General features: G+C 37.8%; 1 protein-coding gene across 1 annotated transcript; it reads right to left on the bottom strand.

The window, feature by feature from the left end:
• Positions 1–596: 596 nt before the first annotated feature.
• epoa (erythropoietin a) lies at positions 597–15,602 on the bottom strand. Its single transcript, XM_051723327.1, has 5 exons — positions 15,456–15,602; positions 9,906–10,036; positions 9,702–9,788; positions 7,443–7,607; positions 597–2,020 (listed from the first exon to the last, which is right to left on the bottom strand). Exons 1-5 carry the CDS (start codon positions 15,469–15,471, stop codon positions 1,868–1,870), a joined length of 552 nt encoding a protein of 183 aa, XP_051579287.1. The 5' UTR covers positions 15,472–15,602; the 3' UTR covers positions 597–1,867.
• Positions 15,603–16,216: the final 614 nt, after the last annotated feature.

Consider the following 16,216-nt stretch of genomic DNA (forward strand, 5'->3'; position numbering starts at 1 on the left):
TGCTAATGCTGGTTCACACTAACCCAACAGACGGCGACATTTCAAGCATTCTTAAGTTGTCTGCTGGAGTTGTATTGCTGGTCATTTTCACACTGATCCAACAAAACCTAACTACCGTTGGAAGTTGGTGTTTGTTGGGGTAGTGTGGTCTAGCTGTTTGAATTCCTTCTATCTGGAATATCAGCTGTTTTGGTGGCTCAGTAAAGTGTTAGATCTACTTTCAATAAGTATGCTGAACCAAAGTGCCTGTAGTGTGAAGAATTTGTTAAAAGTAGCCTTGTACCATAACCATTCTTGACCAGATTGGGAGTTGATATTTCAGAGGTGACTGATGATTTGGGTAAGTAGCAGATAGATATAAAAAGAATAATTTAAAGTAATGGACAGAAATGTTTAATAGTGTGACTAAAATCCTTTAGAAGATGAGAGAAACAAAAGACAAAAATGTGGTGCTCAATTTTTAACACATTTATGGCTAGGCATAATCAATGCCTGAAGTTCTCACTATCATACCTACAAAAGGTTTTGTTCTCACTTTAAACATTCACCTTGGAAACACATGTACATTATTTACAAAATGGTGAGAAGTGAATTGGATCATTCTCATGAGAGATGCTTCATAAGACAAAAAGACAAACTTCCTCTCCTTGTTTATATATTTCATTTTTGTTTTTTTTTATTTATTTTAAAAAAAATTTTTTATAGCTAAGAACAATACTAAATATAAAATGATGTGGGGAAAGAACCACACAACAACAAAAATAATAGGAAAAAACAACTACAAACATATTTTGTTGCATTCAGGCAGTGACTGATTGACAGATGTAAAAAACAGGGTATTTAGCCAAAACACAAACAAGTATTACAAACAAGAATTACCAGAAAAAGAGAAACAAAATGTCATCATTACAGTCATTTCCCAAAGGCAAATATGCAGCATCGTGAGTGAAGTGGAAGTGAGGCAGGATGTTCATTACACACACTAATCAATATTTTTCCTGGCAGTGTTGTTATCCGCACAAGACCATGTTCTTCAACGTAATTCAGACGTGAGCAGCGATAATTAACACAGAGCCTCATCAGCTCTCACGAAAGCTTCCAATTCTCCCAACACAAGCAGCAATCTAGTCCTTCCTCCTTTTCACCCCAACTGACCCGTAACAATTCAGCATTACAACCTTTTTCCCTTGACCCTTAAACATTCCCAGCAGCATTCTCAAAGGCACACACACATACATATGTACATACACTCTCTCACACACACTGAAATTAAAATAAAACACATAGTGCATAATATTAAAAAATAGTATTCTCTATCAACAATTCAACGTTTGGAGGTGCTTGAGACCATGGTAGATGGAGGAACAGAGCCCTTCACCTGAATAACTTCAGAGAAGAACCTGCAAAAGCCAGTGATTCCAACTCTCAGAAATATATAATCTGTATAAATAATGACAATAATGTAATAAGTGATAAAAAAAAACACTTTCAAATAGTCTGGGATAAACATTCCCAGTTGTGCTGAGCATCAGTCATATGGGGAAACTGGAGTGATTTCTTGCATTTTCATATTCCTTTTTCATTGATTTAGCCAGTTAATGCAAGTCAGTTTGCAAATGCTCAACACTCTGAGAGTAGAAAGTCTTGACTCTGCCATAGGGGGCACTTAGCATTCTGGAAGATGTAGTGTGTGATTAGTAAAAACATTTGTCTCTCAGTGCTTCAGCTACTGGTAATTTCTTCTTACTTCAGTGATGTATCCTCTGTGACTCTATCCTTCTGCAAAAGTTAATCTCAGTAATAGTCCATATCCTGCCTCCTGATATGAGGAGCTCAAATTAGTTTGGCCCTTGCCATTAAGTTTCTATCAGCTGACACCTTGATGGCAGACAGGTGCATTGGCGAGCAGAAGACGCACTTTTCCCCGCAGGAAGTTGATGTGGACCTGAAACAGCTCTGAGATTGAATATACTTTCTGTGTCTCCTGGTCTTCTTCATCACTAGTTGGAGGCACAAATTCCTAAGAGACAGAAAAAAGTGTGTAAGCTTCTCACATTATACGGTTTTTAATTATCCTCAAAGTATAGCTCAGCTATAGCTGAAAACAGCTTTATGTTGAAGATTTGTTCACAAATATCTTTAGTATCCTTTATAAATCCTATATAATTTATTATACTGTGTGTGTGTGTGTGTGTGTGTGTGTGTGTGTGTCTGTGTGCATATTGTGTGTATATATATATATATACTACCGGTAAATAGTTTTGAAACACTTGACTGAAATGTTTCTCATGATCTTAAAAATGTTTTGATCTGAAGGTGTATGCTTAAATGTTTGAAATTAGTTTTGTAGACAAAACTATAATTGTGCCACCATATTAATTTATTTCATTATAAAACTAAAATGAATAATAATAATAAAAAAAAGTATTTGAAATTGATGACTTGGACCAAATAATAAAGAAAAGTAGCCAATAAGTGCCCAACATAGATGGGAACTCCTTCAATACTGTTTAAAAAGCATCGCAGGGTGATACCTCAATAAGCTGGTTGAGAAAATGTCAAGAGTACATGTCTGCAAAGTCTAGACAAAGGGCGACTACTTTGAAGATGCTAAAATATAACACAGTTTTGAGTTATTTTGGATTTTGTTTAGTCACAACATAATTCCCATAGTTCCATTTATGTTATTCCATAGTTTTGATGACTTTACTATTATTTTAAAATGTGAAGAAAAAAATTAAATTAAAGAATGAGTGTTTCAAAACTTTTGACCGGTAGTGTATACATATATATACATATATGTATGTATGTATGTATATACAGTGTATATACTGAATAAACACTCACTGAACACTTTATTAGGAACACCTGTACACCTACTTATTCATGCAATTATCTAATCAGCCAATTGTGTGGCAACAGTGCAATGCATAAAATCATGCAGATGCAGGTCAGGAGCTTCAGTTAATGTTCACATCAACCATAAGAATGAGGAAAAAAATGTGATCTCAGTGATTTCGACTGTGGCATGATTGTTGGTGCCAGATGGGCTGGTTTGAGTATTTCTGTAACTGCTGATCTCCTGGGATTTTCACGCACAACAGTCTCTACAGTTTGCTCAGAATGGTGCCAAAAACAAAAAACATCCAGTGAGCGTCAGTTCTGTAGACGGAAAAGCCTTGTTGGTGAGAGAGGTCAACGGAGAATGGCCAGACTGGTTTGAGCTGACAGAAAGGCTCCGGTAACTCAGATAACCGCTCTGTACAGTAGTAAGCATAATAGCATCTCAGACTGCACAACACATTGCACCTTGAGGCGGATGGGTTACAACAGCAGAAGACCAGGCCAGGTTCCACTTCTGTCAGCCAAGAACAGAAAGCTGAGGCTGCAGTGGGCACAAGATCACCAAAACTGGACAGTTGAAAACTGGAACAACGTAGCCTGGTCTGATGAATCTCGATTTCTGCTGAGGTACATTGAGGTCAGAATTTGATGCCAACAGCATGAATCCATGGACCCAATTTGCCTTGTGTCAACAGTCCAGGCTGGTGGCGGTGGTGTAATGGTGTGGGGAATGTTTTCTTGGAACACATTGGGCCCTTTAATACCAATCAATCATTGCTTGAATGCCACAGCCTATTTGAGTATTGTTGCTGACCATGTACATCCCTTCATGGTCACAATTTACCCATATTCTAATGGCTACTTCCAGCATGATAATGCACCATGTCACAAAGCAAAAGTTGTCTCAAACTGGTTTCATGATCATGACAATGAGTTCACTGTTCTTCAGTGGCCTTCCCAGTCACCAGATCATAGTCCAAAAGAACATCTTTGGGATGTGATAGAACGGGAGATTCGCACCATGAATGTGCAGCTCACAAATCTGCAGAAATTGTATGATGCAATCATGTCAACATGGACCAGAATCTCAAAGGAATGTTTTCATTGCCATGAAGGGGTGTACCTGGTTTGCAACAATGTTTAAGTAGGTGGCACATGTCAAATTGACATCCACATGAATGGCCAGACCCAGTGTTTCCCAGCAGAACATTGCTCAGAGCATCACACTACCTCCACTGGCTTGTTGTCTTCCCACAGTGCATCCTGGTGCCATCACTTCCCACAGGTAAACGGCGCACACGTACACGGACATCCATGTGATGTAAAAGAAAACAGGACTCATCGGACCAGGAGACCTTCTTCCACTGCTCCTAGGTTTCCGATGCTCACGTGCCTATTGTATACGTTTGAATGGTGGACAGGGGTCATCACAGACATACAGGCGCAGCAGGGTGCGATGCACTGTGTGTTGTGACACATTCTTATCGTAACCATCATTAAAATCTTATGTGACTTGTGCCACAGTGGACCTTCTGTCGGTTCAGACCAAATGGGATAGTCTTCGTTGCCCTCGTGCATCGATGAGCCTTGGGTACCCAACACCCTGTTGTCCGACCACTGTCGGTAGGTACTCACCACTGCTGACCGGGAGCACCCCACAAGCCTTGCCATTTTAGAGGTGCTCTGACCCAGTCATCTGGCCATAACAATTTGGCCCTTGTCAAAGTCGCTCAGGTCTTTAATCCTCCCCATTTCTCTTGCATTCAACATGTTGACTACGAGAACTGATTGACTGCTTACCATCTAATTTACCCAGACATTGACATGTAGCCTTGTTAGGAGATGATCAATGTTATTCGCTTCAGCTGTGAGTGGTCATAATGTCTTGGCTCATATTGCTTGTTTCTATGCTAAACACTATGACACAACTACTATAAAGTGAATTTGCACTCTTCCTGAAACTGTTATAAGTGTGTAACAAAGTACACTGCACCTGATTAGTTTGACACCACCATAACATCCATTTTAAGGCCAAAAGATACTACATACGAAATCAAAGAATGAATGGGTATGACGTCGTTTAGAAATAAATCTGCCCAAAAAAGTGTTTTTGCATTCATTTAGGTAGTTCGGAACAGCTCGCCTGGGCAAACTTTAAGGAAAACTTCTTACTGGTTGCTAAACACCTTCTTACTGCCATGGGTCTAAGTCATTGATAGGTGTGAAGCTCCACCTACTACTTTGTTTACATTTTTCAGTCATTATTCAGTGTAAACATTGCCGTGCAAGACCATGTCATGCAATTTTTTTGTTTAATCTACAAAAGGAATTAAATCTACTAAAATCCTCTCAAGTGCCCATTTACTTATGTGCCATCTGCAGCGAAAGCCATTCACACATCTGCCCAAAATAAGATATGCCTCTATCACCATTCTTTTGTCTGTTTTCTGAATATTAACACTCTTTTATAAACCTATCTTTGCATTAGTATCAGTGTCATCATAAATTACAACAGTGTAATCGGCGCATATTATGGCTGCGTATAGCATGTTAGCACATTAGCGACATGAATTCAGAATCTAAACAAGACAAATTAAACACTATCTACTGTATATATATTACTTTAAATCATCATCGAGTGGTTAAAACAGCTTCTTTTACTGACCTCATGTGAATTCTACTCATAGAATGAGGCATAAAGTAATTGATAACACATTTGAATATCACATCACTTCAGGTTTTACTGAGCATCCTCATATTTAAATGCTCTTCTAAACGCCTCCCACAGAGATGTGGTGGGTGTCTGAATGTTCGGGAACAGTATACCGTAGCTCGGCTGTTTAGAACTTCTTTTTACACCTGAGCGAAGAATGCAGAAGAACTTCCCAGGAAGCATATCGGGGCCTTTAAAGGAATAACCCCAAAATTATGATTGTCTCATCATTCACTCACCCTTATGCCATCTCAAGCATGAGCACTGTGCATGCGTCAAGCATGAGAAAGTATGAACAAGCTTCTTTCATGAGAGAAACAAGAAGCAGATGTCAAGATTTATAGAGAAAAAGGAGTTACATTTTGTGTGTTTCAAGTCTGGATCGATTGCCTTTATTTAGCCTTTTAGTCCTTTTTGGAGCTTGAATATTATGGACCCCTTTGACTTGCATTGTATGTACAAACAGATATCATAAATCATTAAAAATATCTTTGATTGTGTTTTCGCAGAAGAAGAAAGTCATACGAGTTAGAGACGGCATAAGGGTGAGTAAATGATGGGAGAATTATAATTTTGGGGGTGAACTATTCCTTTAAATACCCACTTTTCATTACATTTCCATGACATTTCCATGACTTTTCAAGTTGTTCGCAATTACTGTATCCAGATTTTTAAAAATCATTTTATAGACTATTTCACTGACATAAACAATAACAATGGAATTACAATGCTTCTGTGCATGTCCGGTAATAAAGCATTTCTGGTAGTGGTATTTTTATAACAAAACTTTCGAAGCAAAATGTCTAGCACATACGTTTTGAGTCTAGCTAAAAGAGAACAAATAAAATATGTGCAAAAACTGAAAATGACAATGAAGTGTTATTACCGGATCCTTTGAAGCAACAACTTTCAGGACAGCAAAGTTTTACCTGAAGTGACTTATTCAGACATGTATTTTGCAGACACTGAGTGCGTCTACACAAGAGAGGCAATGAAAGCGTATCGTAGTTTATGCTTAAAATGATTTTCTCAGTGTAAAGGTCAGTAATATTTGATCGCTCCTATTATAATCAATGAAGCTGTTAACATTGTAAGTGTGTGACTTGTTCAGCTTCATTCATGATAATTGGATGATAACTCTACATGGTCATTTTATAGCCCGTTAAAAAACACTCTAACTTAACTTGCCACCTATACTCTTAATGTTAAACTTTCAAAAATCCAGTTAACCTATCAAAATGTGTGCTAATTTTCCTACAGTTCTTAGTACTGCACACATCCAGCCATCTTGCTTCACTGCTGCGGTTCATGTGTCAATTTGTGTGTTTTTTTCTTCTTGGAAATTTAAACACTTTCCTTTTTGTTAGTTCCAGGTATCCAGGGAGCATCTAGCTACCAAATTACATGGTCCAAACTTTAATGTTGACATTTTATGAAAATCATGTTAACGTATGAATGAAACGCCTCCCGCTGTTGTTTTGAATAAGTTTGACAACAAGCCGGAAGCATTCTAGGAACAAAGATGTCACTTCCCAAACCAATGAATATCATTATAAAATAGTCTATAGAAATTGCACTTACAAAGAGCAATTTCTAGCAGTGCATAACTAGAAGACTATTTCGAATTGTATTTATTCTGATGACTTTCCCTGGCCTGAAAATCACTATATAAAAATTCCCTGATATTTCCAGGTTTTTCAAGACCGTGGAACCTTGATTGTGGTAGTGGCATAAATTTAGTTCTTTGTATAATTTCATAAGCAATATGCAGTTAATAAAGTATGCCATTTCCCACACTGCATCCCAAAGCAAAACAGATTCTGAATCAGCTCTTATACACTCAAATGTTCTATAGATATCTCCCCAAGGGACCTTTGTGACTCACCGGTATGCTGAGACTTCGCAGAACCTGTCTGATGCTGGCAATGTTTCTAATACTCGCATCTATGTGGAAGTGTAGCACATCAGTCTGATTAGATGCCTGTAATGAGCTGATGGCCTGGTTCAGCACCTGCAAGCCTGACTGGACCTCCTGAGCTTGCTGCTCTACCTGTTTTGACAGATACATACACTTATTATACTTCCAGGAATATGAAAACTTAATGTAGAGTGTTAACCACGTGTTATTTATTACATGATTATATTCCAATGGTGGTCTGTGAGGGACTTTTCAGTGGAGGCTGATGTGTAAATAAATATTGATCAAACCAATAAAATAATTCCAGTAAGTTTTCTACAGACTTTGTTTAGGTTTTATTATGTTGGCTTGACAAAGGCAACATACTGTTTTTCTACAGACTTTGTTTAGGGTTTTCTTAAAATCCCAAAATTTCCGATTGTAACTCCTCCTAGAGCTTTCAAGCTATATCCACCAAACTTGGTACAGATCTTCAAACTGTTCTGACTTAGTGTGCTATGTCTTTTCTAACTGATCAAACTTTCGGTTTTCCTTTATCTGACCTTCAAATTGACCAAAAATCCCATAGACATTGACATCTCTATCTGTCTATCAATTTTTATCTATCCATCCACATGTTATTTATTAAATGATTGTATTCCAGTGGTGGTCTGTGAGGGACTTTTAGGTGGAGGCTGATGTGTAAATAAATATTGATCAAACCAATAAAATAATTCCAGTAGGTTTTATTATGTTGGCTTGACAAAGCCAACATACTGTTTTTCTACAGACTTTGTTTAGGGTTTTCTTAAAATCCCAAAATTTCCGATTGTAACTCCTCCTGGATCTTTCAAGCTATATCCACCAAACTTGGTACAGATCTTCATACTGTTCTGACGTAGTGTGCTATGTCTTTTCTAACTGATCAAACTTTCGGTTTTCCTTTATCTGACCTTCAAATTGACCAAAAATCCCATAGACATCTCTATCTGTCTATCAATTTTTATCTATCCATCCATAATAATAATTTTCTTTATTTATCACACATTTGCACATATACAGTGAAATTCTTCTTTTTCACATATCCCAGCTAGGCTGGGGTCAGAGTGCAGGGTCAGCCACAATACAGCACCCCTGGAGCAGATAGGGTCAATGGCCTTACTCAAGGGCCCAACAGTGGCATCTTGGCAGTGCTGGGGCTTGAACCCCTGACCTTCTGATCAGTAACCCAGAGCCTTAACCACTGAGCTACCACTGCCCAATCCACATGTTATTTATTAAATGATTGTATTCCAGTGGTGGTCTGTGAGGGACTTTTAGGTGGAGGCTGATGTGTAAATAAATATTGATCAAACCAATAAAATAATTCCAGTAGGTTTTATTATGTTGGCTTGACAAAGCCAACATACTGTTTTTCTACAGACTTTGTTTAGGGTTTTCTTAAAATCCCAAAATTTCCGATTGTAACTCCTCCTGGAGCTTTCAAGCTATATCCACCAAACTTATTACAGATCTTCAAACTGTTCTGACTTAGTGTGCTATGTCTTTTCTAACTGATCAAACTTTCGGTTTTCCTTTATCTGACCTTCAAATTGGCCAAAAATCCCAAAGACATTGACATCTCTATCTGTCTCTCCATTTTTCTGACCTTTTTTGTTGGACCTGCAACACCTTCAAAATTCAAACATTTAAAACAAAATTTAGCTGATTATTTATGTTCACATACACGGATGATCTGTTCCTAATATCTTAAAAAATACTATTTGAATATACATATTTATGTATTACCATAGAGAGGAGCCTATATGCTGTCAGCCAACTCTGGCATTCGTGCATTGTTTAAAACTCTGGGCTACACCGCATGAAAGAAAAATAAAAAACTCTTCTTTTTACATTATACACATTATCAGGTAAATGTATTACATAAATAGTTTCATCACTTTAGCTGTTACTTTCATTTTGAATTAACTTTTTTAGGAGGTCCTACCTGAAGGACCACCACTTTTTTTTGTTTTTAATGGCAATCTTGTTTTTTATTTCCCTTAATTCATTGTTTTATTTGCCCATGCACAGCAATTTGTTATACACTTGTTGTTTTTAAATGTGCTCTATAAATAATTTGACCTTGACCACTTTTGTATTCATAACAGAACCAATAATATGCCTACACCCAATAACAATAAAATTGGCAAGCACACTTTTATAGTGTCTGATCTTCAAAAAAGTATATATAAGAAAACTACTTACATTCATTGCTTCCCACACATCAAAATCAACTCTGGTCAGAGGAACAGTGAGGTTTGTTGCAATGCTGCAGTCATCCTTACAAGCTTTCTGAGATGATGAGACAGAACATTCACACGATGAGAATGCTATCAAAATGTGCTTAGAATTACAATTAAATGTATTTCTAAGAACACAGCATTAAGCCGTCGAGTGCCTGTCTCTTACCATGGCAGCCTCTGCATCCCAGGCCTCCTTGATGAAATGGTCGAGGACGCGCAGGTCGCAGATGGGGCGTAATGGGGAGGACAGGCCGGGATGGGTCCACTCCAGCACCATCAGCAGTAAGGCAAAGAGTCCTGACACACACAGAACAATTGAAGATAAGTTCAAAATGATACTTCAATCTATGGATGAAAAAAAAAAAAAACACCTTGAAAAGGTGTGTTACAAGAGGAAGGCAGCCTCCATTAGAAAAGACATCACCTGTGCCAGAGCTTGTTTAGACCTGGCAAAACACTAAGGCCACACCCACGTCGGTTGAAAACGCATTGCTTTTGTTATGTTTACTCCTCTCATCTACACTGGAATGGCATTTTCCTCCATTGAAAATTGAGATTTTCGAAAATGCTCTCTTTTACTGCATATGTTTTGGAATATGATGACTTAAGAAAACAGAAAACTGAGTTTTCAACCAAAATTATTAATTTGGATGTGGCCTAAGGAGCACTCAAGCCAGGACAACCAGTTTCTGGTAGTTTCTTTCCACAAGCTAAGACTTACTTAACAGCTCTGTCTCACACTATTTAACATAAGGATCTTTCCTCCTGCACTCCACTCACTGCACTGCCATAGACACTGTAACATAGAGAGTTATGTTTCAGAGACTGTATTCTACTGTATTGTTTACTGTCTACACTCAGTGTATGCAATGCATAATGCCACCTGACTGCTACTAACTACTAGTTTAGTGTATATATTCATTGTTACATAAACTCACCGAGCACTTTATTAGGAACACCTGTACACCTACTTATTCATGCGATTATCTAATCAGCCAATTGTGTGGCAGTAGTGTAATGCATAAAATAACGCAGATATGGATCAGGAGCTTCAGTTAATGCTCACATCAACTATCAGAATAGGGAAAAAATGTGATCTCAGTGATTTCGACCATTGCATGATTATTGGTGCCAGATGGACTGGTTTGAATTTTTCTGTAACTGCTGACTTTTTCACTGGGGTTTTCACGCACAACAGTCTCTAGAGTTTGTGCCTCAGAATGGTGCCAAAAAGAAAAAACATCCAGAGAGTGGCAGTTCTGCAGACAGAAAGGCTTTGTTGATGAGAGAGGTCAACGGAGAATGGCCAGACTGGTTCAAGCTGACAGAAAGGCTACGGTAACTCAGATAAACACTCTATACAATTTGTAGTGGACCATATAGTGTTCCCAATATAGTACTCAGTGAGTGTATATACTGTTATATTTCTTGTTTGTGATTTGTAATATACTGCCATTTATTAAATTGACCAAATGCTTTTATCAAAGTGACTTACACATTTGGAAAAACACAAGTGAGCCAACAATAATGGGACTGCCACAATACAAAGTTTCAAGAGTAAACCAGAATACTGCTATTAAGACATTGCACATCCTATGCTAAATGTATGCACTGTGGTTTCCTGAGGGAACCACATTTGCCCTGCAATGTTTCAAAAGGCAGATTTTGAAAAGACTGAAGCAAATCCTGGGATATTTTAACAAGACTAGCTACTTTGCAGCATTTTGGAGAGGAAAATCGATAAATCTTGAGTGATTTTTGTCTTATATGACCAGCTCCTCACCCGTCCTGATCTAGACCGTTCCTTGTCAATGAATAAACACAGACATACGAACTAAAGCTCCCCATCTGAAGATTCCAACATCCGTTAAAGCTTTGGCTGCCCTCCACTCAACAATAAATCAATTACTTCTAAATCTTTGTTAAAAGAATAGTTCACCAAAAAATTATCATTCTCTCATCTCAGTTCCATGCCATCTCAAACTTTAACTTTTTTTTATGTGCAACACAAACAAAGGTATTTTGAAGGAGATATCAGGTGTTTTTGTTCATACAGTCAATAGGGTCAAACACTTTCAAGCTCCAAAAAAGACATAAAGGCAGCATGAAGGTAATCCATACAACTTGAGTGGTTTAAGCCATGCCTTCTGAAGTGATGCAATCAGTTTTGAGTGAGAAACGGATCAAAATGTAACTAATTTTCACTATAAATCTTTACATCTGTAGTCTCCTCTACGTGCTCATGATTTGCAGCTTGCTTTCCCTGCACTTGACGCATGCGTGGAGCATTGTACAAATGCTCTATGCATGTACACACTGTGCACATGCGCCAAACATGAGGAAGTGTAATCGAGCTTCAAGAAAAGCCTTTCATGGAGCTTGAAAGTAATGGACACCATTGACTTGCATTGAATGGATGAAAACTCCTCATGTTTCCATCAAAATATCTTTGTTTGTTATCCACAGAAGAAAGAAAGTCATACGAGTTTGAGACGGCATAAGGGTGAGTAAATGAGGAGAGAATTATAATTTTTGTAGGAAACATTCCTTTAAGTGCCATACTGTCCAGTTTTCCTCTACAGTAAACACCCTTTACCCATAACTGCTTCAAGGAGTCAACTGATTGCATTCTTTGTTTGTACAAGACTTGTTATCAAAAGAAATCAATGATTGTAAAAACAGGCAAACAAGTCATTAAATAAGAAGATCAAGAGACCAGTAATCAAAATCATGGCCTGTAAAAGAAGTTAAGATTGGCATGAAAAACACAGTAAAAGGCAACAAATCAAACATATTTTATCCATAAAGACACACGTGGAGACACACTCACAAAATAAGGGCAGAACTTTCCAAACAGTGGACCTCTGTCCACCTGACACAGAAAAACAGATTACACAGAGAGAGTGTTTGTGTATGCCTGGTTTGCAACCTCTAATCCTCTATCACATGCATGTCTGATTGTGTGAAAGCTAATGTGTGAGTCAAAGCAAAAATGCAACGATGAAAATACATATTTGCAGTGGCAACAAATGGTATTCCAGAATAGGAGCCACAATTCAGTAATCTTCTCCTGTTACTTTCTTCTTGTTATTTTGCTGAAGCCATCAGTGTTGCCTGTGTATTTTCAGGGCAAATGAGTGCTGAGTGAATGAGTATTCATCCTATGTAGCTTGTGATGTGAACATCTAGCTTTTATATTCTCACTGTAACATTTTGAATGCAGTCTTTCAGCTTTAGCAGGCAATGACACAGTAAGAATGTAATCATAGCAGTTTTACCCTCTGGAGATGCCCAGGCCATAAATGTGTTCCTCTGGTCTTGAGGTATAAAGACAGGTGGACAGAGATCCACTGTTTGGAAAGCCTGAAAGCTACAGAAAGCATGCCCACCATGTGATCAGCCAATCCCTTGAAGCTTTTCCTGGAACTAAATTTCATGTGACCAACTCTCTAGCATTTTAAAGTCACATAATTTAATTAAATGTAGGCAGAATGGCCTCCCACACCTAAACATATGGATATTACCTCTGTAAACACTGCTTTATTTCCTTTAGCCAGCCCCCATACTTCACTCACTCAGTTATAGTGTCCCAGCTACTACTGGGCTCACTTGGAGACCACCATTCACATATTGTTTTGCATTACATATATTAGAATATACAGTATTGTGCAAAACCTTTAGGCAGTTCTGGAAAATGTTGTATAGTGAGGATGTTTTCAAAAATAATGCCATAAATCATTTTTATTTATCAGTTAACTTCATACAAAGTGCAGTAAACATAAAACTGTACAATTGCGCACCGTTTTTCAACGTTGCTGGCAGATAGGTTGTTCCAAGCATCTACAGTTCTATGATTTTAGGCTGTCTCAATTGCTTCTGTCTCTTCATGTAATCCCAGACTGACTCAATGATCTTGATCAATGATCCAGGCTCTGTAGGGGCCATACAATCTGTTGCAGGACTCCTTGTTCTACGTCTATTCTACTCTATTTGCAAAATGAATGCTTGGAAATCCAAAATTGATATTTCATATTGACACTAAAGCAGATGATACAAAATAACCATCTTAAGACAAATGTTTCTTTGAAATATTTAATGTGCCTAAGCCTTTTGCGCAATACTAGATATCTAAGTTAAAAGTGTCTGCCAAGAGAATAAATGTAAATGTAACAGAGCATAATTTAAAACCTTAATTGTGTTTTCATGACAGACCTTTTGAATTATAACAACTACGCCATGTAAAGATGCTAACAATATTAACTAGTTTTAGGTTTTGTTTCAGACCGTTTGAAGTTGATCCTTTTAAAATCAGCCCATTGCCTCTAAATTACTTGATGAAGAATGTGCTAACCCTCCATATCCTTGCACAAACACATACACTTGACCTTAGTCTTTTGTCCCTGGATGAGAAAGTGATAGAAACAGGAAGAGGAGGAATGACTATCCCATGCAGCCTCACTATTCAGCAGAGAGCACAGCCAACCACGTGTTGCGTGTCCATGGGTTTAAGGGCTTGAAGTTAGGATCTTAGCCAATGTTAAAGGTAACAGGGAAGGTGCCAACACTAAATGCCAACCACTAGAGTCTATTTTCTGCCTCACAATAGAGAGAGCACAGACAAAATGGCAAGTCTTACTCTTGGTTAAACAAAGGACCTTGACCTTAATTTGCTGATAAATATGATTTTTATATATTCCAGCACCAATTTACCTGCTTTGTGAACAAAAATCCACCACAGCGCAAGATGGATATTTCAGTAAAGTTGACTTTGACAATAGAAATCCAAGTTTTAACATGACAAAGTGGACCTCCACTTGAAAACTTGAAAATTAAACACATTTGAGATCTTCTAGTTTCATCCTGATGTACTACATAATATTGCTTACAATAAAATATCTCATAACTTTATTATATGTTGAGCTCAAAGGACACACATTTTCCCTTTTCCAATAGATCTATGATTACACATTATTTCCTGAGCTTTTTCTGCAAAGACACTGTCTCACTTTCAGAACAGAATTTGCAGATTTTTTAGAAGTTTTGATGATGCAGCAGTTTTTATATTGAGTGAGTCAGCTCTCCTTGTAACCTAAAACTCATACTCATAAAGATGCCAGGTCATGCATGGGGAATTCTAACACAGAGGAATTACAAGCAAGTAATGTTGAAAGCTCAAAATACTCTGTAAGCGAATTCTACATCACTTCCTTTATGAAAAATACCTTTCTTTGTTTCACAATTCAGTATTTGCACTCCATCAATGTGATGACTCACTGAGTGGTTATCAAAGCTTTTGACATTGATTCTTCCTTTCAGTCAATGATGTCTATTGATTTCGAAAAAAAATGATCCTATTATCCCAGTGCTGATTTACTCCTTCACCATACTAATGAAAGCACTTGCGCTCACTTTCTAACTGTAAACATAATAGTATACCGGTAAAAAGACTGATATGGGAATGAAGGAATTCATATTTTGCCTCTCGTCAAATGAATGGTGTAATTTGTTTAACGTTTTGCTTGCTTTTCATTGCATTCATTATGAGTTTACCTACAAAACGACGAAATGTAATTGAAACAACAAAAATATATAAAAGCACGAATTTGCATGTGTGTGTGACCGTCCCTTATGGGCTACCGCTAGACGCATATATTAATTCAGACAGTAGCATAACAATTGAATTAAGAATAGGCTATTATAAATAGTAGAATCTTACCTGAACTGTAAAACATTCGCAAAGCACCTTGGCATTTTTCAAACACATGATTAAAAACGACAAATCTCGTGCAAAGGCAGCTCAACTACTTGTACAAAAGACATCGATAGACTGGAACACAGACGCATCCAGCCCGGGGCGCTGCTTCTGAGTGCTCTCAGTGAGAAGCACACAAGATCAAATACTATGACATCGTCCCTTCCCCCGTACAGCGACCCGAGGCTTTGCATCACCCTATTGGCAAGCTTTCTATGAATGTAAATTCACTCTCATTCCACGAAAACGATATCACGATTAAACAGAATGGTGGAACTGTCTCACTAATGCCAAGTTAGAGGTGGAGAATGGACCTGTTACTCGTGGGACAGTTACAAATTATTGAAGCCCAGGTGAAGAAAGCCTGAGGCGGTTTAGTTTACTCACTGGGTATCTGCATCTCAGAATCTAGTCCCTTACAGGATCCTCTCCGATTCGTCCATGGCTCCGTCTATTGCCTATTAATTGCAACCGAAGCTTTTTAAGGTACTGTCAGCACTCATCGGTTCCGTAATATTTATTTATTTATTTATTTAAAATTCATGATTTTGAAAATGCAGTTCCAATATAACAGCTCAGTCTCGTGATAGTTATCTGATTAACTTCCTGTTTTGGAAAGGTTTAGTCTGTCATTGTTACTCACATAATAATATCTGTTTTCTCAAAGTAGTCCTCAAAAGTAAACAGTGTCCTAAAAGGGGTTAGTTAGCACGACTTCCTCTCAA

The sequence above is a fragment of the Myxocyprinus asiaticus genome, chromosome 2 (assembly GCF_019703515.2).
Source record: "Myxocyprinus asiaticus isolate MX2 ecotype Aquarium Trade chromosome 2, UBuf_Myxa_2, whole genome shotgun sequence".
Classification (NCBI taxonomy): domain Eukaryota; kingdom Metazoa; phylum Chordata; class Actinopteri; order Cypriniformes; family Catostomidae; genus Myxocyprinus; species Myxocyprinus asiaticus.